Below are 18,010 nucleotides of genomic sequence, written 5' to 3'. Positions count from 1 at the left end.
TTTCGTCAACAGGCAGATCTCTGTGGGAAACAGATGAATTGAAGATATTACATGTTTTATATAATGGAGGTCACTCGTTGCAGAAGGAGGCCGGTTGAGCATCAGATTAGCATATAAACATAGCATGAGGGTGTGAATTCACGTGACGTATCTGGTTTAATATGTTATTCTGTGAATATCAAAAACTAATAAGATCACTCTTACTGGTTGGTTTTGGAACACACTTTACTTGCAGGTCATGTGGTAACTGAATTTAGCATTTACCTGTGTTGAAGCTCTGATGCAAGTCATGTGAGAAGGAATTAATGCTGTTTCTTTTGGATTGTTTTTTTTTTTACCTTTATTTAACCAGGAAGTCTCATTGAGATTTAAAATCTATTTTTCAAGAGCGACCTGGCCAAGGTAGCAGCCATACAGTAAGACAAGAAGTACACATTACAACAATATTTAAACATCCTCTCAACAAAAGCAATCACCAATCACCTTTAAATTCACCAGTAGACACAAATGTATCTAGTTTGAGATCTTTTTGTAAATTATTCCATACCCAGGGTGCATAATATGAAAATGCAGTTTTCCCCAGTTCTGTACAAACTTGAGGTACTCTTCCTCACAATATGGAAGCAAAAAAAAAAAAAAAAAAAAAAAGTGAGGCTATTGTTGACAATTTAATAACATCTGTATCATTGCTTTCCAAAAGTATATTTTCCAGCAACTTTGTGTTATAGGAATAGACCGAACGTCACTAATTTATTGAGCTTCTAGAAGAGCTGCCTTGTGTAGCTTGGTTGGTGAGCTTTCCAAGAACATATATTTTTATAATTACGAAAAAAGGTTTGGACTAACTACGCATACTTCAGCACTAAATAGTGAATTATGAAGTATTTGTTTATTTCACCTATTTGAAATAATAATAATAATAATAGTAGTAGTAGTTTTAATTGTTTGGATTATAAATTAAAAATACTTTATTTGTATTTGATGGAAATATTTTCAAAATATATACTGTATGTGTGTGTATTTATATATACATTATAAATATACACAGTATACACACATATATTATGTAAACAACAACTTTTATTTTGGATGCGATTAATCGTTTGACAGCACTACTACTTATTTAAATAAATATATTGATTTATATTTCTTTTAAAAGAAAAACATTTATTTATATTATTATACAAAGAAACCACCACAACAACAATTATTATTATTGATTAATAATAATAATTTATTTGCTCAATTGATTGTTTATTTTTGTTTGTATTTTTGTAATATAAATATAATTACTTTATTTGTATAATAACAATAACATTTTATTTATAATTTTTTATATTATTTATAATAATAATAACACTAATAATAATAATAATATTTTTAAAATGTATTTGTTCAATTGATTGTTTCTTTTTGTTTGTATTTTAGTAATATATTTGCTTTATTTGTATAATAACAATAACATTTTATTTATAAGTGTATGTATTATTTAAAACAACAACAACTATAATAATAATAATAATGAATTATTGTGATTGTTTATTATTATGATTATTGTTATTATTATTATAAAAAGACAATATTACTTATATTATTAAACAAAGAAATATTATTATTGTTGTTATTATCATTTGTATTATTATTATTAATGTAATACCTGAAACTGTGCCCCATCAATGGTTGAGAAGTAAGTGTTTCATTGAACAAAGTACATACTCAAAGTGTCTCACAGAGAGATTTGTAATGAACCTTGTTGTCAATGAACCTGAGTCGTCAGTGGCAGTTTAATCTTGTCCACAATTTGGTTTAATCTGTATTCGGGAAGAAAAGTCCTTAGTGCTTATAGAAGTGCAAATGGTCCTGTCTTTAACCTTGAAATGTGCGTGGGTACATACTCCTATATATAATGTCTGTAAGCTGGAGTAAATATCATATGACTACTGATTTTGTGAATATATTTGCTGTAAATGTAGGACTGTTCATCCTGTGCTTCAAAATGACAGATTTGTCGCATTATTTACAGAGTCTAGAGATGATACCCTTGACATTTTGTCCTGGACAAGAAAAATGCTGTGGAAAAAGTCAGCCCGCGGGACATGCTAACAACACTCTCCAGCTGGGAGTGGGAACAAGGTGTTGGAGTTTTTTTTAATGGAAAAGTGCCATCTCTCTTGCGTCATGCGGTGCAGTATAAAGGTGAGGACGGCAAAAGTACTTTGCGCTTGCTGTTCTATTTCTAATTGTTTCATTAGGCTCAAATGTCACCATAATGCCCATTTTCACAGCCCAATAACAGCGACAGAAAAGTCAAGAGAGATGGAGAGAGTCTGAAAGCAACAATATGATGAAACGTCAAGAAATTTCAGATTCCAGTAGTAATTGTCTTACTTTGCACGTCTGTGGCTGGCTGCCAGCGGTGGATGAGTGCCTGAACGAGTTAGCACCTAAGCTAGCAAATGTGTGAAGGTGTCTCTCTCACCCTGACAAAAGAGCGTCCAATCAACCAGCCCTCCTCTCGGGCCTCTGCAAATGGAAATGACACTTGACCTCATAGCCTTGGAGGTCTGTCGGTTTGGCACGTATCCCAGCTGTGAGCTAATCGACGGGGTTTGCCTGATTTATCGTGATCAGCGCTTCACCTTAACTGGCCCTCACCTCACGGCACACTGCCAGAACTTTAGTTTACTTACACGGATGCTTTGAATCACAGCATGCTTAAAAATAAATAAATAAATAAGACAAATAATAATAATAACAATAACTATTATTATTATTAAAATTTAAATTAAACCACAGCATGTGTTTTAAAGATGCAAGAATCAGTGCAAAGATTTCAGATAATTCCAAAAGTCAATTATAATAATAATTATATAATAATACTTTTTTTGGTCTGTATTTATTAGTACTATAACAACAACAATTAATGCACTAATTGTATAAAAAAATAAGCCTTTTTAATTATTATTAATTGTAATAATAATAATGGTGATACTAATCATAATAAAAAACATAATAATAGTCATCATTGTCATAATTTACTTTACAATAGTCCTAATTTTCTTAATTTATATTTATTAAAATTAATTGTAATTATTTTTATTTATTATTTATTTTCTTTGTTATTATTATTATTATTAAAATGTAACAGCTCATGGTATTAAAGTACAAGCATCAGTACAAATGTTTTGGATTTATAGACCCAATTACTTGCTTTTGTATTTAATTTAATAATAATAATAAAAGTAATACATATTTTAATTAGTTTTTTTATTATTAAAATTATTATTCACAATGAATTGTTTTATTATAACGAATTAACTAACTAACTAACTAACTAAAATAAATAGTATTTAGCATTTAGTTAGAATTTGAAATTATTTTTTATTAATTAATTGCTGATAGCTATATATTGCTATTCAGCTATTTTTAATCAGTCAATAAATAAATACTAGACACTTTTTTTCCTGAATTTCCAGTGTCAGCTTTGGTATTGGTCACTGAAAATTGCATGGCGGTCAAAAAACTACACTGAACGCAATTCGACTTAATGCTAACCATTAACAAGTGAGTAAATCGGGTTGTCCTGCATGTTTTTGTGTGATCTCCCTTCAATATAGGACCAAGGTCAATGTGTGTTGAGTTTCTATAAGAAGGCAGAGAAGAGGGAGAGATTTCCTGACACTGCCAGCAGCTTTGACACACGTTCGCCCCCGTGTACAAACGCACACATGCCAGCAGCATTCCCGCTACGGGCCAAAATACCAGTAGCAGATGGTTTTCCACTGGAGCAGGTGGCTGGCATCACAGTGCAGCCATGCTAGAGCAGGCACAACCTTCATGAATCGTGAGAAAAATGTATTTCATTTAAATTTTTGTTCCCACAATTGTGCAGCTTAGGTAACACTGAAGAACATGTGACATCAAGGTCATTCGTGACATAATCTCTGAATTATAAAACACTGTGTGGCTGTTCTCAGAGTTAAAAGCTTGTGGTTTGTACTGTACATGTCAGTTTGATTTTGGTCCATCAGTACGAAATGATGTACTTGCAGGAATTGCATGGCACTGGTTAGGGTTAATGTTTGTATTTTTATTTGATTGTGCTGTAATTGTGCTTTAAACCATGAATGAATCTGACAGAAACGGAGGAAACAATCTGAGTTTTGAACTGACCTCCAAAGTAGGATCCGTCGGTGAGTTTCAGCTCTTTGCTGAATTTGGTGATGACGCTGGCCACTCCATGCTGAATGAAGTACATCTTTTTACCCACGGTCCCCTCGCGAATGATGTAATCGTTAGGCTGGAAGACCTCGAACTTTAGCTTACTCAGCATTCCCGTCACAAAGTTAGGGTCTGCGTTTGCAAACAATGGCATGGTGGCCACCAGCTTACGACAATTAAAGTTCACAATTTCCTGTCGGACAAAACAAGGAAAACACGATCAAAAGACATCAAACAGTAAAGAAAGAAAAATGCATTTACGTTTTTTTTTTTTTAAAGGGGTCATATGATGCGATTTCAATTTTTCCTTTCTCTTTGGAGTGTTACAAGCTCTTGGTGCATAAAGAAGATCTGTAAAGTTGCAAAGACTAAAGTCTCAAATCCAAAGAGATACTCTTTATAAAAGTTAAGAGTCAACCACGCCTACCTAAAACGGCTCGTTCTAACACGCCCCCACATATCTACGTCACGATGTGGGAAGATTTGCATAACGCCGCCCAAATGTTCACGCAAAGAAAGAAGGCATAACTTTTATTCTCGCTGTAGTATTGTTGCTGCCGCCATGTCGTGAAGACGCTGTGTGTTTCGTTGTGAAAGCGAAACTACTTTGTTTGGTCTTCTAAAAGAGGACACGACTAGAAATCAGTGGTTAAGTTGTATTTACAACACTGTTCCAGAACAGTTCAACCCAAATATTCAGATGTGTGCAGCACATTTTATGGAGGACTGTTTCCTGATCCTGGTAGAGTAACACTACAATGCCGGCTGTTCTGACTCACAGACTATACGTACGTTTTCATATTTGGATTGTGGATTTGCCACTGACGATTCAAACGCGAGTTTTGGGCAGTGTAGAGTAGCGCTTTTTGTTTGTCATTTCTCCGATCACAAATGCAGACAAGGGTTTTATGTTTACGCGGCGCGATGCAACACATCAAAAGACGGTACAAGTCATTATAATCCATAATGATGTCCCCACTGGATGCAACAAATGCCTCGTTTATAATGGGTTTTAATGTTTTTGTCTCGTCGCTCCGAGAATATGGTAAGGGGTGTAACATTTCCGTCACACGCTTGAGGTATTCGGCCAATCACAACGCACTGGATAGCTGGCCAATCAGAGCACACCTTGCTTTTCAGAACGATGAGCTTTGTAAAAATCAGAAAGGCGGGGCATAGAGGAGAAACAATAATCTTTTTTTTTAACCTTAAACCGCATAAACACATTTCATTACACCAAATACACCAAATAATGTTCTTTTTAGCAACATCATATGACCCCTTTAACACCGTAATACAGTATATTTGTGATGTTTTGCGTTTTTGTAGAACAATCTAAAATGTGTAATATAAACATGTATTTATTTATTTATTCTTTAAAAAAATATTTGATATGCATGTATTATCTATAACTGAAATTGTGTAAAAGATTTATTATTACTATTATTATTATTAATATTATTAATTTTTTTCATTAATTTTAAGTTTTTATCACAAATAATTTGTTGCTTAATTTTGCATTCACAATTTCCTGTGGGACAAAACGGAAAGAATACATACTCAAGACACATAGAATAGGAAATAAATAAATAAATACAACGCATTTAAGATAGCATTTTTTTATGTAATATTAACAAAAACAAAACATTTATTTATTTACTTATTTATTTAGGTTGGTTATTTATTTATCTGAATGTTTTTCAATATTAAATCAACAGCTGAATAGTAATGCAAAAAAGTAAAACATTTAATATATTTGATATTTTGTGTTTTTAGTAAAACAACCAAAAAAGGTGTACTATAAATAAAACATGTATTTTTATTTATTCATTTACTTTATTTATTTGAATGTTTTTTGCTTTCTGACAATATTTGATATGTATCTCAATATTTATATCTGAAATGACAGGAAGGGTGTTTTTTTATCACACTGTTGCTTAATTTCATATTCACAATTTCCTGTGGGACAAGAGACAGAGAAAACAGTAAATATTTATTTATTTGTGTGTTTGTTTATTTGTTTGTAAAACAGCCGAGAAAGGTGTCATATAAACAAATAATTTAAAGTTTCTTAATGTTTTTGCCTTCTGACAACGTGATCTCAGTATTTATGTCTTAAATTATATATAATCACAATGTTGCTTCATTTTTAACTATCAGCAAAAACAAATATGTTGTGAATATTTAACATATTATTTAGTAGGGCTGAGCAATGTAAAAATGACTTTCTAAACTACAGATTTCAAAGCTTTTTTTTTTTTACTTTTTGCTTAGCTCTCCTCTGCGACAATCACCAGCCTCTATAGACTGTCTTCCCACTGCATTGCAGTGAGCTTATTTTATGGTGCCCATACAGTCAGTGTCAAGCTCACTTCAGCCATTAGCTGAAAGCCTGATGCACATAATTTTCAGTCTTTCTTGTCTCCACGCTTCCGGGCTGAAGGATGTGTTTGTTTGGTGTGGCTTGGGTGTGAAGAATAAATTTGCACTGAGCTTTAAATCGTGGCGTAGTCAGAAAAGCGTCAGGAAGGTTCTGACCGCAATCACACAGGAGGAATAATGAGTTTGATAGCCACGTCCAACCCTTTACCTCCACTAGGGAGACAAGCTGGAGACTTTATCTATTTAAAGCTGGTTTGTCACAAGGCGGTGCATGTAAAAATAGCAGCCCTGACCAACCGAGGGAAAGAGAGAGATGGAAGAGAGAGGGAGGGAGGGAGGGAGGTGCTGCCGGGAGTTAAAGGTGTTTTGGGGATGATGCCGTCAGTGTTATCTCTCATTTTGCTGTGTCATAATAGACACTCACTCTGTCTGCTCAATCACGATGACATGAGTGCTGCATTCTTGGTAATCTTGATACATTTCCAATGCATATGTCTACTGCATGCTAATTTTTTGTACTTGTAGAATATCTAGATGACCTTTAATATTTACCAAAATGTGCAGTATAATGTACAATAGAGCACATTGTGTTGGGTACTGTATCCCACAATGCAATGTGCTTGACCTTTCCATTTTTATTGTATAGAGGATTTCAACTATGCAGCATTTGTTTTTTAATTTAGAAATTGTGAAGAAAAATATTTATTTATGTTGCTGCCTTCTGACAATATTGAAGATGTATCTCAATATTTATTTTAAAAATGGCACTTTTAATCAGAATTTTTAAGACAATTCAGGCCTTTAAGACAATATTTTTTATTATTTTGCAAAACAACCTAGAAGGGTGTAATATTTTTGTTTGAATATATATCCCAATACTTATTTATTAAAATTTAATTTTTATCACAATATTTGTTATTGTTAAAAAACAATTGACAATTGAACTGTAATGCAAAAAGGTAATGTATTTAAGATAATATTTTTAATGTTATGCAAAACAAGAAAGGTATAATTAATATTTATGTTTAATATTATACAAAATATTATGCAAAACACATTTGTAATATTATGCAAAACAACCTAGAATTTATTTATTTACCTTCTAACAGTATTTAATATGTATCTCATTGTGTATATGTGAATTGGTGTCTTTTTTATCACAGCATTAAGCATTGATTTCATGTCATATTGATTTAATTTTAATGGCGTACTTTCATATATTTAATTCAACACGCTGGGTGTTTTGTGTTGTATTCCTGGGATATAATTATGAGACTTACTTTTAATGTAATGTTGGTATGGAAATCATTACTTACTATTAAAATACCACATAAAGCTATTATATGTTATTTTAAATATGTATTTCATTATATTCAATCAGACATACAGTAGATGTTAATCTTCCTTATGACATCATAAAAAAACTTAAAAGTCTTAATTTGTCTATAAGAACATCAGCTGTGGCTGTTGGGGGGCTGATATCAGATTTTTATAACTCAGTCTACCAATAACCTGACACAGCGTTACTGATACAGATGAGTAAATCTGCCATAAGCGGTTACTAGGGCTTAAAGAACTGTACGTAGCATTGAAATAATAGCGAAGTAGTGAAGATCTAAGATAAGATGTTTCCTTTCATGTCCAAATGAAAGCGATTATGCATCCAGACAGGGAGATTATCCTAGATCAGCACTTATTTTCTGAGATGCTTAGGTTGAAATGTTCCCGTGGCCGCATTAGCTCTGACCCTGGGTCAGCACTACTATGAGGTATTTGTGTCTCACCTCTTTGAGCGGGTCGTTGAGCTCGTTAAGGATGCTGTCCTCGTCGAAGATCTTTCCCTGGTAGCGGTGTTCATAGTAATCGTGGATTTTCTGCCGCATGTCAGCTGGAAGCTTGTGGAAGGACATGTACTGCTCCACTTGCTTGTACTGTAAGAGAAAAAAGTTTTGAGTAAAAAAAAAAAAAAAGCTGGAACTGATGCAAGTAAGCAAGGCTCGTAGGAAATAATATCACAGTTGGTTCTCCTAGATTGCAATTGAATTAAATGGAGGGCAAATGGAGACTTTTGCTTAAGGCGTGTCTTTTTCTGTCCTTTACTGTTGTTTCTTGTCAGATTGTACATTGTACATGTACAGTTTTGAGCAGAATATGCAACATTAGCTGTATTTCATTGATTACACTTGACAGGAATGGGTGTTTTGACCTCAGTGACACAACATTGCACACCATGGGAGTTAGTCTCCTGCTTCTAAAAAAACCCCCACACAATAATTTATTTCAACAATTTATAACATGTATAAATTATAACACCAATAAATGCAAAAACACTTTCTTTACAAATTATTGCTGAAAATTTTGAAAATAAATTGTTTTATTATTATTGTTTATTATTTTGATTCTAATAATACTACAATAATGTATAATAAAAATAAAAATAATAATAATCATCATTTTAATTTTTAAATGATTCAACAAAGACATATTATATTGATCAAAAATGACAGTGATAAGAATATAATGAAATATATTCATGCAAAATATTTCTATTTTAAATAAATGCTGTTCTTTTAAATTATAACACCAATAAATGCAAAAACACTTTCTTTACAAATTATTGCTGAAACTTTTGAAAATAAATTGTTTTATTATTATTGTTTATTATTTTGATTCTAATAATACTACAATAATGTATAATAAAAATAAAAATAATAATCATCATCATTTTAATTTTTAAATGATTCAACAAAGACATATTATATTGATCAAAAATGACAGTGATAAGAATATAATGAAATATATTCATGCAAAATATTTCTATTTTAAATAAATGCTGTTCTTTTAAAAAAAAAATGAAATTTTCCATTCATCAAATGAATGGAATTCAGGGCATAATTCTGAAAATATGTATTACATTTTCCACAATTACATAAATAAATAAATGGTTAATATATAAATAAATAAGTAGCACAACTGTTTTCAACATTGATAATAATAATAATAATAATAATACTAATAATAAATGTTTCTTGAACAGCAACATATTATAATAAAGGAATATCAACATAATTAGAATGATTTCTGAAGGATCATGTGACACTGAAATCTTCTAATGATGCAGAAAAAAAATCAGCTTTGCATCACAGGAATAAACAACATTTTAAAATACAGTATATTCAAATAGAAAATTATTTTAATTAGTAATAATATTTATTATTAGTATTTTCCTGCATATTTGATCAAATAAGTGCAGCATTTCTGAGCCAAATTTATTTATTTATTTTTTTTACTTTTGAAGGGTAGTGCAAGTGTGTTTAATGACTAAATGCAATTTAGAGTAGTTTGTGAACTAGAAATGGTTTAAATTTGTATATATCGTTGTGCTCTTCAATTTCGCAATTAAAGTCTGCAATCAAAAGTCAGAGATTTTGATACTTACATTTCATCAGATGCATCCAGGACAGAATTATCTTTGCTATTATTGTCTCGGCTGTTTCTATTTTTACGTCCCCCAAGGAATTGCTCCTTAAATGAAACAAAACTCAGAACATTTACCTGAGCTATGAAAGAGCAACCTTGAGCAATGAAATGCCCCTCAGTGTAGGCGTTTGATGAAATGATCTTTTTAATTCATGCATGATTTAGTGATGAGTCTTTCAGATGAACCCTGTGTAAACACATCCACACGCACACAGGGAATTGTGCTGGGTCATTGTCTGTGGGCAGGTGGTGCGCGCGGATGAACACTTCCTGTCTGCCAACTCAGCTGATGACATCAGAGCAGGAATGTCTAATCCAGCACCTGCTCCCTGTCACCTATCTCTGGTTACACAAAAATTCAATTTCGTATGCTTTCTGTAGCTACACAGGCTGCCCACTCCATACCGTCACAGGAAATGATACCAAGACAGTCTATATCTGTCCCAGAGCAATCTATTTTAAACTTCTACATTGATTGACTTACATATCTATATCAGTTCTTCTGTTCATGATTAATCAATAAATGTTGTTAGATATATGAACTCTATTTCTGTACGAGCTGTTTTATCTATTCTCTATAAGTGTACTTTTTAGATTCATTAAAGAAACTGTTCCACAAATTCAAACTGGCTGTAGCATTTTTTTATTAATGCTGAAAACAGTTGTGCTGCTTAATATTTTTGTGAAATGTAAAAACAAATACATCATTGATGATGTGTCCCAGCGCATCTGCATGATGTATCTTTCACCTAATATAATATTAAATTAAAAATCAATATTTTTATTTTATATTAATATAATCTAAAATGAAATAATTATTTATAAGAAAATATAAAATTGTAATTAATATTATTATAGTGAAAACTTTTTTATTATTATTATTATTATTACTACTACTACTACTTGATGACTAGAAGGTTTAAAAGAACAGCATTTGAAATAGAATTATTCTGTAACATTTTACTGTTAATTCCCTTTTACACTTACATGTACTGTTAATTTTTACAGTATTAACAATGTCTTTAATTAAATTAATTTTTTTTATCAATTTAATGCATCCATGCTAAATAAAACTGTAAAATAATTTTTAAAAATTAAAAAATAAATAAATCTTACAACTTTTGATAATAGACAATAGTAGTATATTTTCTCAACAAAAATAAATAAAAACAAATTTGAATCTCAATTTGGGTAAAAACATCTCCATGATCAAACTGCCAAAAGTTGATGTTAAAAATCATTGATTTCAGTTCATTTATCACATTTAATATGGAAGGTTAGATTGAATGCATTGCATTGCAGGACAAATTAATAGTGCATGATCTTGACAAATGTAGTATTCCTTTCACAAATGGAAAATGTAAAAAAAAAAAAACTGTGTTTTTCATTTTAGCCAATGATAACAATTCATTTTCTTCGAAATCTGAACTACACAGTTGCAAAAACAACATGCTTATTCCTAAATTGGTAACCATAAGTACTGTAAACATGTAGGATACAGCACTTTTAATGTTTATTTCCATAATCAGATTGTTTTACATGGAAAAAAGCATATGTTTTATGTGATGGCAGTGAGTGGGAAATGCAGCAGGACAGAACAGAAGACCGCGTGATCCTTTATCAGTGCGGGTGAAATGGCTTTAAATGACAATTCAAGCACCAAGCAATTAGACTAATGTTCCAAATCTCCCTGTCTCTCTCTGCTGCATCTGCGGCGGGGAGACGGCTAGACCCAGGGCTACTTACAATCCCGACAAGAAGTCTTTATCCTTGTCTCTTAGACAGAGGCCTTGAGAATTTAAGAGCTGATGTCTTTAGGCTGTGGGACACTAAGATGGTACAGACTGCTTTAGCTTGACCATGCTGATTTTAGAATACGTCTCTGAGGTATTACGAATCTGTATATCTGTCAGCTATACAAATCTGACATGGATCGATTGGTATTATCGATTGGTATCTGATACTTAACTACAGTGCCATAATTTGCATAATTCAGGCAATGGAATTGAGTGCTAAAACAATGCAAATAAATGGTGTGGGCACAATTCATTCCTAGTGAATTCCCCACACAATGTTTCTAATCTGGACGAGTCAGAGAGAGTGCTGAATATTCATAATATGAGTAAGAGTGACCTCAATGAGTCATTGGGCATCAGGGCAAACGCAAAGCTCTGATATGGGCTTCCTTTCTGAGACACTGTCACTGTGTTTATTTTCAGACACATATACTCTAGACTAGTGTGCATGAGAAATCCTATGTAGTGTACATTTTTAAAGCTAGTTGAGAAGCTTGGACAGCAGCTTACCAGGAGGAAGACTCTTACATAGGGTGGCCATTTTTATAACACCAAAAAGGAGGAAACTTTGTTGGATACAGTTGAAAATGGTATAAAAACTTAAATAATCCCAAACCTGTATAAGCAGTGACAGAAACGTTTCCAAAATTTTTCCATTAGGGGGCTGATATTAAAATCTATTTCCTGTGGCATTTTAACCTTTCTATAAAGTCAACTCTACTAACCCTTTTAAATGTATATGTCCCCTTACATTTATTTATTTATTTAGTTACTCAATAAATGCAATTACAGTAGAAAGATAGGACTATTGCAGGGCTGTTACCGATCAAATTAAATCAGGCGAAATTTAGATTAGTATTTACAGAGACTGTTTACACATAGATATATAATGTTATAATATTAATTTTATAAAATCCAAAATATTTTGAATATACAAATATAAAATGTTGGGAAAATGATCCTTTAAATATAAAACCAAAACTGCCAGTAGGTGGCAACAAGTCACTCGCCTGGTTTCCATTAGAGGTCTGCACAAAAGTTTTGGAATATTTTATAAATATGATAAAAATGATAGATGTGTGGTTAAAAACTTATTTTTTTCCTCTCGCGGTAAGTCAAGGCCACGGATATTGGCAGGTTTATGTATGTTGTAGTCACAGCACTAGTCATAATTTTTTTAATCTAAAGAGCTGTATGCTTGTATCTTTAGTGAAGCAGCACGCAGAGTTGCTTCTGGGACGCTTCTAAAACGTGCCGCAACTGGTATAAACACAAGCAGTGACTAGAGTGGCTGCAATCGGCTCTGGGTGCCGAGTCGGAGACGCAGACGCGTGCCGCTATAAATTATAACGTGTTAAATTACTCCGTTACTAAATAAGTAATCAAATTACAGTAATGCGTTACAAAGTAATGCGTTACTGCCCAACACTTAAAGCTACTGATGATTTGTTAAAAATGTTGAATCACTCAAACAAAACAAAAAAAACTTTGATTGGAACCACAAATTTTCTGCTGTGACTGTTTGGAACTATTTTGGAGTCAGTGTTGTGTCTAAAATGTAGGTCACTTAATATTAGTTCAAACTTAGCCCATGTTTAAATCTATTGAGTAATTATATACCATTGGATAAAGTATAAAATAGTGATGATTATATTAAGAGGACAAATGAGCATCCAACTTGAGGCTGTGCAGGTAGTTGAACATAGCATTTAAAAAAAAGGCCTAAAACTGGACAGATGGCCACCCTACCCTTACACAAGCACATATTGAAAGTTTGGAAAAACATGAGCTGGAGGCCAAAAACTCCAGAAACTTCAGAATCTCATCCATTTTAATCAGAGTCTGCATACATAGACACACACACACACACACACACACACACACACATTCAGGAAGCGGAATCAGGGGATCAGCCTGTTTGGTTTAACGGATTGTCAGCCTGGTGACGACAGCACCTGTGAATAAACATCGTCTTGCACACTGCAGGCCAGTGACGCTGTGGTAAGATGGCGGGTCGCAACGAAAATGAGGGTGAAAACAAAAAAATGAAAAAACGATGTCACTTCTTGTTCTACATTGATTACAGTGTGTCTGTCAGAGCATGATAAGGCATGTTTGTGTTTGCAGTGCATTGATTTACGCTGAACTCACAAAGAAGGGAAACTTTTGGGTTGGTTGGTTTGGGCAGTGCTGAGGCTTTTATAGGAGCAGTCCTGAGGTGGTGAGATGCCACAGAGAAGTCAAGCTGTTTTGGGCATGTGGCTTAAAGCACAAATATCATTGGTACTGCCAGAGCAGATAAACTCACTTCATCCTGAGGGGATTTCATAAAGCTTGCTTACATGGATTTCATGATTCCCACTGAGGTAATGCTAAAATATTTCAGCCGTCTGTGTGAATGACAGCTGGCGTCCTTTTAGTGTCAGCGGCATGTTTATATATCCGCTTCAAAAAGGCCATCGACGCATGATTTACCAGCCGATTCCTGCAGACATGTGCCAGTGTTCCTGAATTAGAATTTTTTTTGCACAATCCTTTTCTTTCTTTCTGCTTTCCTTCCTTCTTTTCTTCCCTGCCCCCCCCCCCCTTATTTTCTTGCCCATCTTTCCTGTCCCCTTTTTTCTCTTTTCGTGTTTTTTCCAATTTATTTTCATCTTCCTTCCTTCCTTCCTTCCTTTTTATTCCCTGTCCCCTCTTCCTTTCCTTTCCTTTCCTTTCCTTTCCTTTCCTTTCCTGTCCTGCAGTCTTATCCTTTTCTTGTCCCATTCCTTTACATTTCCTTTTCCTGCCCATTTTATTATCAATTTCATCTTCCAGTCTTCCTTTCTTCCTTCTCCCCTTCCTGTTCTGTCCTTTTCCTTTCAATTTCCTGTCCTTTTCATTTTCAAATTGTCTTTCATCTTTCAGTATTCCTTCCTTCATTCCATTTCCTTTTCCTGTTGTGTTGTGCTTTTTTAGTTTCTTTCCATTTACTGTCCAGATTTCTTTTTTCCTGTCCCTTTCATTTCTTTCCCTCTTCCCTTCTTTTCTCCTTATCCTTACCTTTTCCTTTCGCGTCTTGGCCTTTCCCTTTTCCTGTCATTTCAATGACCTTGTGTTATTTTTCAATCTTCCTTTCTTTTTCATTTCCTGCCCCCTTTTTGCTTCTTTCACACTCTTTCCATTACCTTTCATTTTCTATTATTTCCCTTTCTTCCTTACTACCTAACTTCCTTCTTTCCTTCCTGTTCTGTCTCCTCCTCTTCCTCTTCTTGTTATTGTACTTTCCATTTCCTTTCCCTTCCTTTTCCTTTTTTGTACCTTTTCAGTTTCCCTTCATCTTCCAGCTTTCTTTCTTTCTTTCCTTCCCCCCTTCCTTCCTTCCTTCCTTCCTACATTTTCCCTTTCCTGTTCTGTCCTATTCCTTTTCCTAAGATTTTCCTCTCCTTTTCACTACCTTTTATTTTCCATTGACTTTCCTCTTCTTTTCTTCCTTTTACTACCTTTCACTATCTTTTCGTTTATTTTCTTTGTGTTAATACTAGGCTCGTTCAGATTTTTCCTCTCCACTACATCTCGTGCAAAAGCACAGAAAGCTAATCCATGTTCGGGTTTATTATCAGCATGGGAACAGACATGATTTGGCAAGATTAGGTTTGTTTATCACCACTCTTTTTTTCCATTTCTTCTCGCAGAAGCGGTCATCACATTAAACTTGTGCTGGGCTCTGGCAGGGTTATATTAGATGTCAGAAACAATCCGCCCAGCCTGTCTGCATCTCTCCTGCGTCTCAGGAGCTTGTGGCTGCCCCTCAAAGTGAAGAGACAACACAACTACCCAAAAAGTGCTTTGTTCCACCAAATTGCAAAGTCACCTGGCTGGGGAGGATAGACTGTGGTGCTCATGCGAGGCGGATGATAATACATATCTCCTAATTTGCTACGAGGGAAGATGAGAATAGGCAAGATGATTTGAGGTCATAATGCCTTTGATTATTCTGTCCTTTTGAAAATTAGAATCTATATTTTGGATCCTGTTAAAGTAAAAAAAAACACACAAAATAAACATGTCTGTTGCACGTGTTGCAGCAATTTCAGAAAAATAGGAGCACAGCAAATACATTCAGTGTTTATATACAATTAGTTTCTTATTCTTATAAATTTTTTAGCAATAATAAAATATTTATGTTGCATAAAAATCCATGTTAAGGGTTATTTATATAATATAATGTGCAATATAAATGTCATTATTTAGCATTCCCCTCACGTCATGATCATACAATCAAAACGACCTTTCCTTTTTCGCCCAGCAGCAACAAATTTCAGACACTTTTTCTATTTTTTCAAGCAAAACACTGACAACATCAATGCCGTGAATTATCACCTAGTCAACACTGTCAATCATGACCAAAGTCCCAAGATATATATCACACAAACTGACATATAAAAGGCTGTTGATGTCGCAGTCTGCTTTGAATTTCAAGCTCTTACAGGGGACACTGATGAATCTGACAAGCAACAATCATAAGGAAGGACAGAAAAACAGGTGTGCACCTGGCTTTAGATGTCTTGTAGCATCCAGCAAACAATCCACTTGTTTAACCTTTGCATTCATTCACACAACAACATGTATTCGTAAAGCATTACAAAACAGGACTGCTGATCTGACCAGGGATTCTAGCTGTTTATGTCGTTTTGAAGAAGATCCTCGCCTTGCTCTCCTGCTGTGGAATGCTCTGTAAATGCCAGGAAAAATGGCTGTGTTTACTCCTAAACTGCTATCAGAAATGACATCAGGTGAATAAGGTGAACGTTGACCTCACATCAGAGAAACTTCTCCTCGAAGCGCTCTCCTGCCGATCTTCTTTGATCTTGAACATTGAAAGAACTCTCTGCTCAGCACACAAGCACGAGCCGTGGCTGCTCTCTGGGTCTGATCTCATCCATGTGCTGGTTTGATCTGCTGATCATAAGAGATCTGCTACTGCAAAGCCACAGATGAGTGGACTGATGAGAGATAAGGCCGCTGGAGTGTGGTTATCTTCCATTAGTTGGCTTTCTTATGCTTGTCTTTGCAAATGGAACAGCAGATATGATCGGCAATGAATCAGACAGTGCAAGAGCGGATTCAGAAAAGAGACCTTTGAGATCTCTCATAAAACAGAGATTACAGCAGTTACTACTACTATTATTATTACTACTACTACTATTAATAATATTAATATTATTGTTGTTTTCTCATTTCTCAATTTATTTAATATAGTATGGTAATTATTATTATAAAAAATATGGCAATAACTACATTAATAAAAATAGTAATAATAATAATAATAATAATAATAATAATATGTGTTTATTATAAGTTCTATTCATGCATTTATTAATAATTCTGTAACATGATAACAATGTATTTTAATAATAACAATAATAATAATAATAATAGCTATTATTAAAATTGTAATAAATTATTATTAGAACTGTTATATATATAATAATATTGTAGTTTAATATAATATTGTATTTTTTGTATTTTAATAATAATATCAACAACAACAACAAAAACAACAACAATAATTTATTATTAATACTATTTTTATTAAGTGTGTCCAAACTGTAAGGAAGTGAAAAGAAATGAGAAAAAGTAGAATAATAATAATAATAATAATAATAATAAATATTAGTATTAAGTTATTATTAAAATTGTAATAAATTATTATTAGAACTGTTATATATGTAATTATATTGTAGTTTAATATAATATTGTATTTTTTGTATTTTAATAACAATATCAACAACAATAACAATAACAAAAACAACAACAATTTATTATTAATACTATTTTTATTAAGTGTGTCCAAACTGTAAGGAAGTGAAAAGAAATGAGAAAAAGTAGAATAATAATAATAATAATAATAATAATAAATATTAGTATTAAGTTATTATTAAAATTGTAATAAATTATTATTAGAACTGTTATATATGTAATTATATTGTAGTTTAATATAATATTGTATTTTTTGTATTTTAATAACAATATCAACAACAATAACAATAACAAAAACAACAACAATTTATTATTAATACTATTTTCATTAAGTTTGTCCAAACTGTAAGGAAGTGAAAAGAAATGAGGAAAAAGTATAATAATAATAA

The 18,010-nt window shown here is 32.9% G+C and overlaps 1 protein-coding gene across 1 annotated transcript in view; it reads right to left on the bottom strand.

The window, feature by feature from the left end:
• Positions 1 to 18,010, bottom strand: part of LOC107600895 (potassium/sodium hyperpolarization-activated cyclic nucleotide-gated channel 1) — a gene marked incomplete at its 5' end in the record, with an annotated part of 125,840 nt that overhangs the window by 12,369 nt on the left and 95,461 nt on the right. Inside the window, 3 exons of the mRNA XM_016292872.1 lie at positions 7 to 20; positions 4,174 to 4,414; positions 8,388 to 8,534. Of these exons, the coding sequence (XP_016148358.1) occupies positions 7 to 20; positions 4,174 to 4,414; positions 8,388 to 8,534 (402 nt within the window). The remainder of the gene's footprint in view (positions 1 to 6; positions 21 to 4,173; positions 4,415 to 8,387; positions 8,535 to 18,010) is intronic.

The sequence above is a fragment of the Sinocyclocheilus grahami genome, unplaced genomic scaffold, assembly GCF_001515645.1.
Source record: "Sinocyclocheilus grahami isolate Dianchi unplaced genomic scaffold, SAMN03320097.WGS_v1.1 scaffold294.1, whole genome shotgun sequence".
NCBI classification, from domain to species: Eukaryota; Metazoa; Chordata; class Actinopteri; order Cypriniformes; family Cyprinidae; genus Sinocyclocheilus; species Sinocyclocheilus grahami.
Note: the sequence above shows the minus strand (reverse complement) of the source record. Positions and strands in the feature narration are given on the sequence as shown.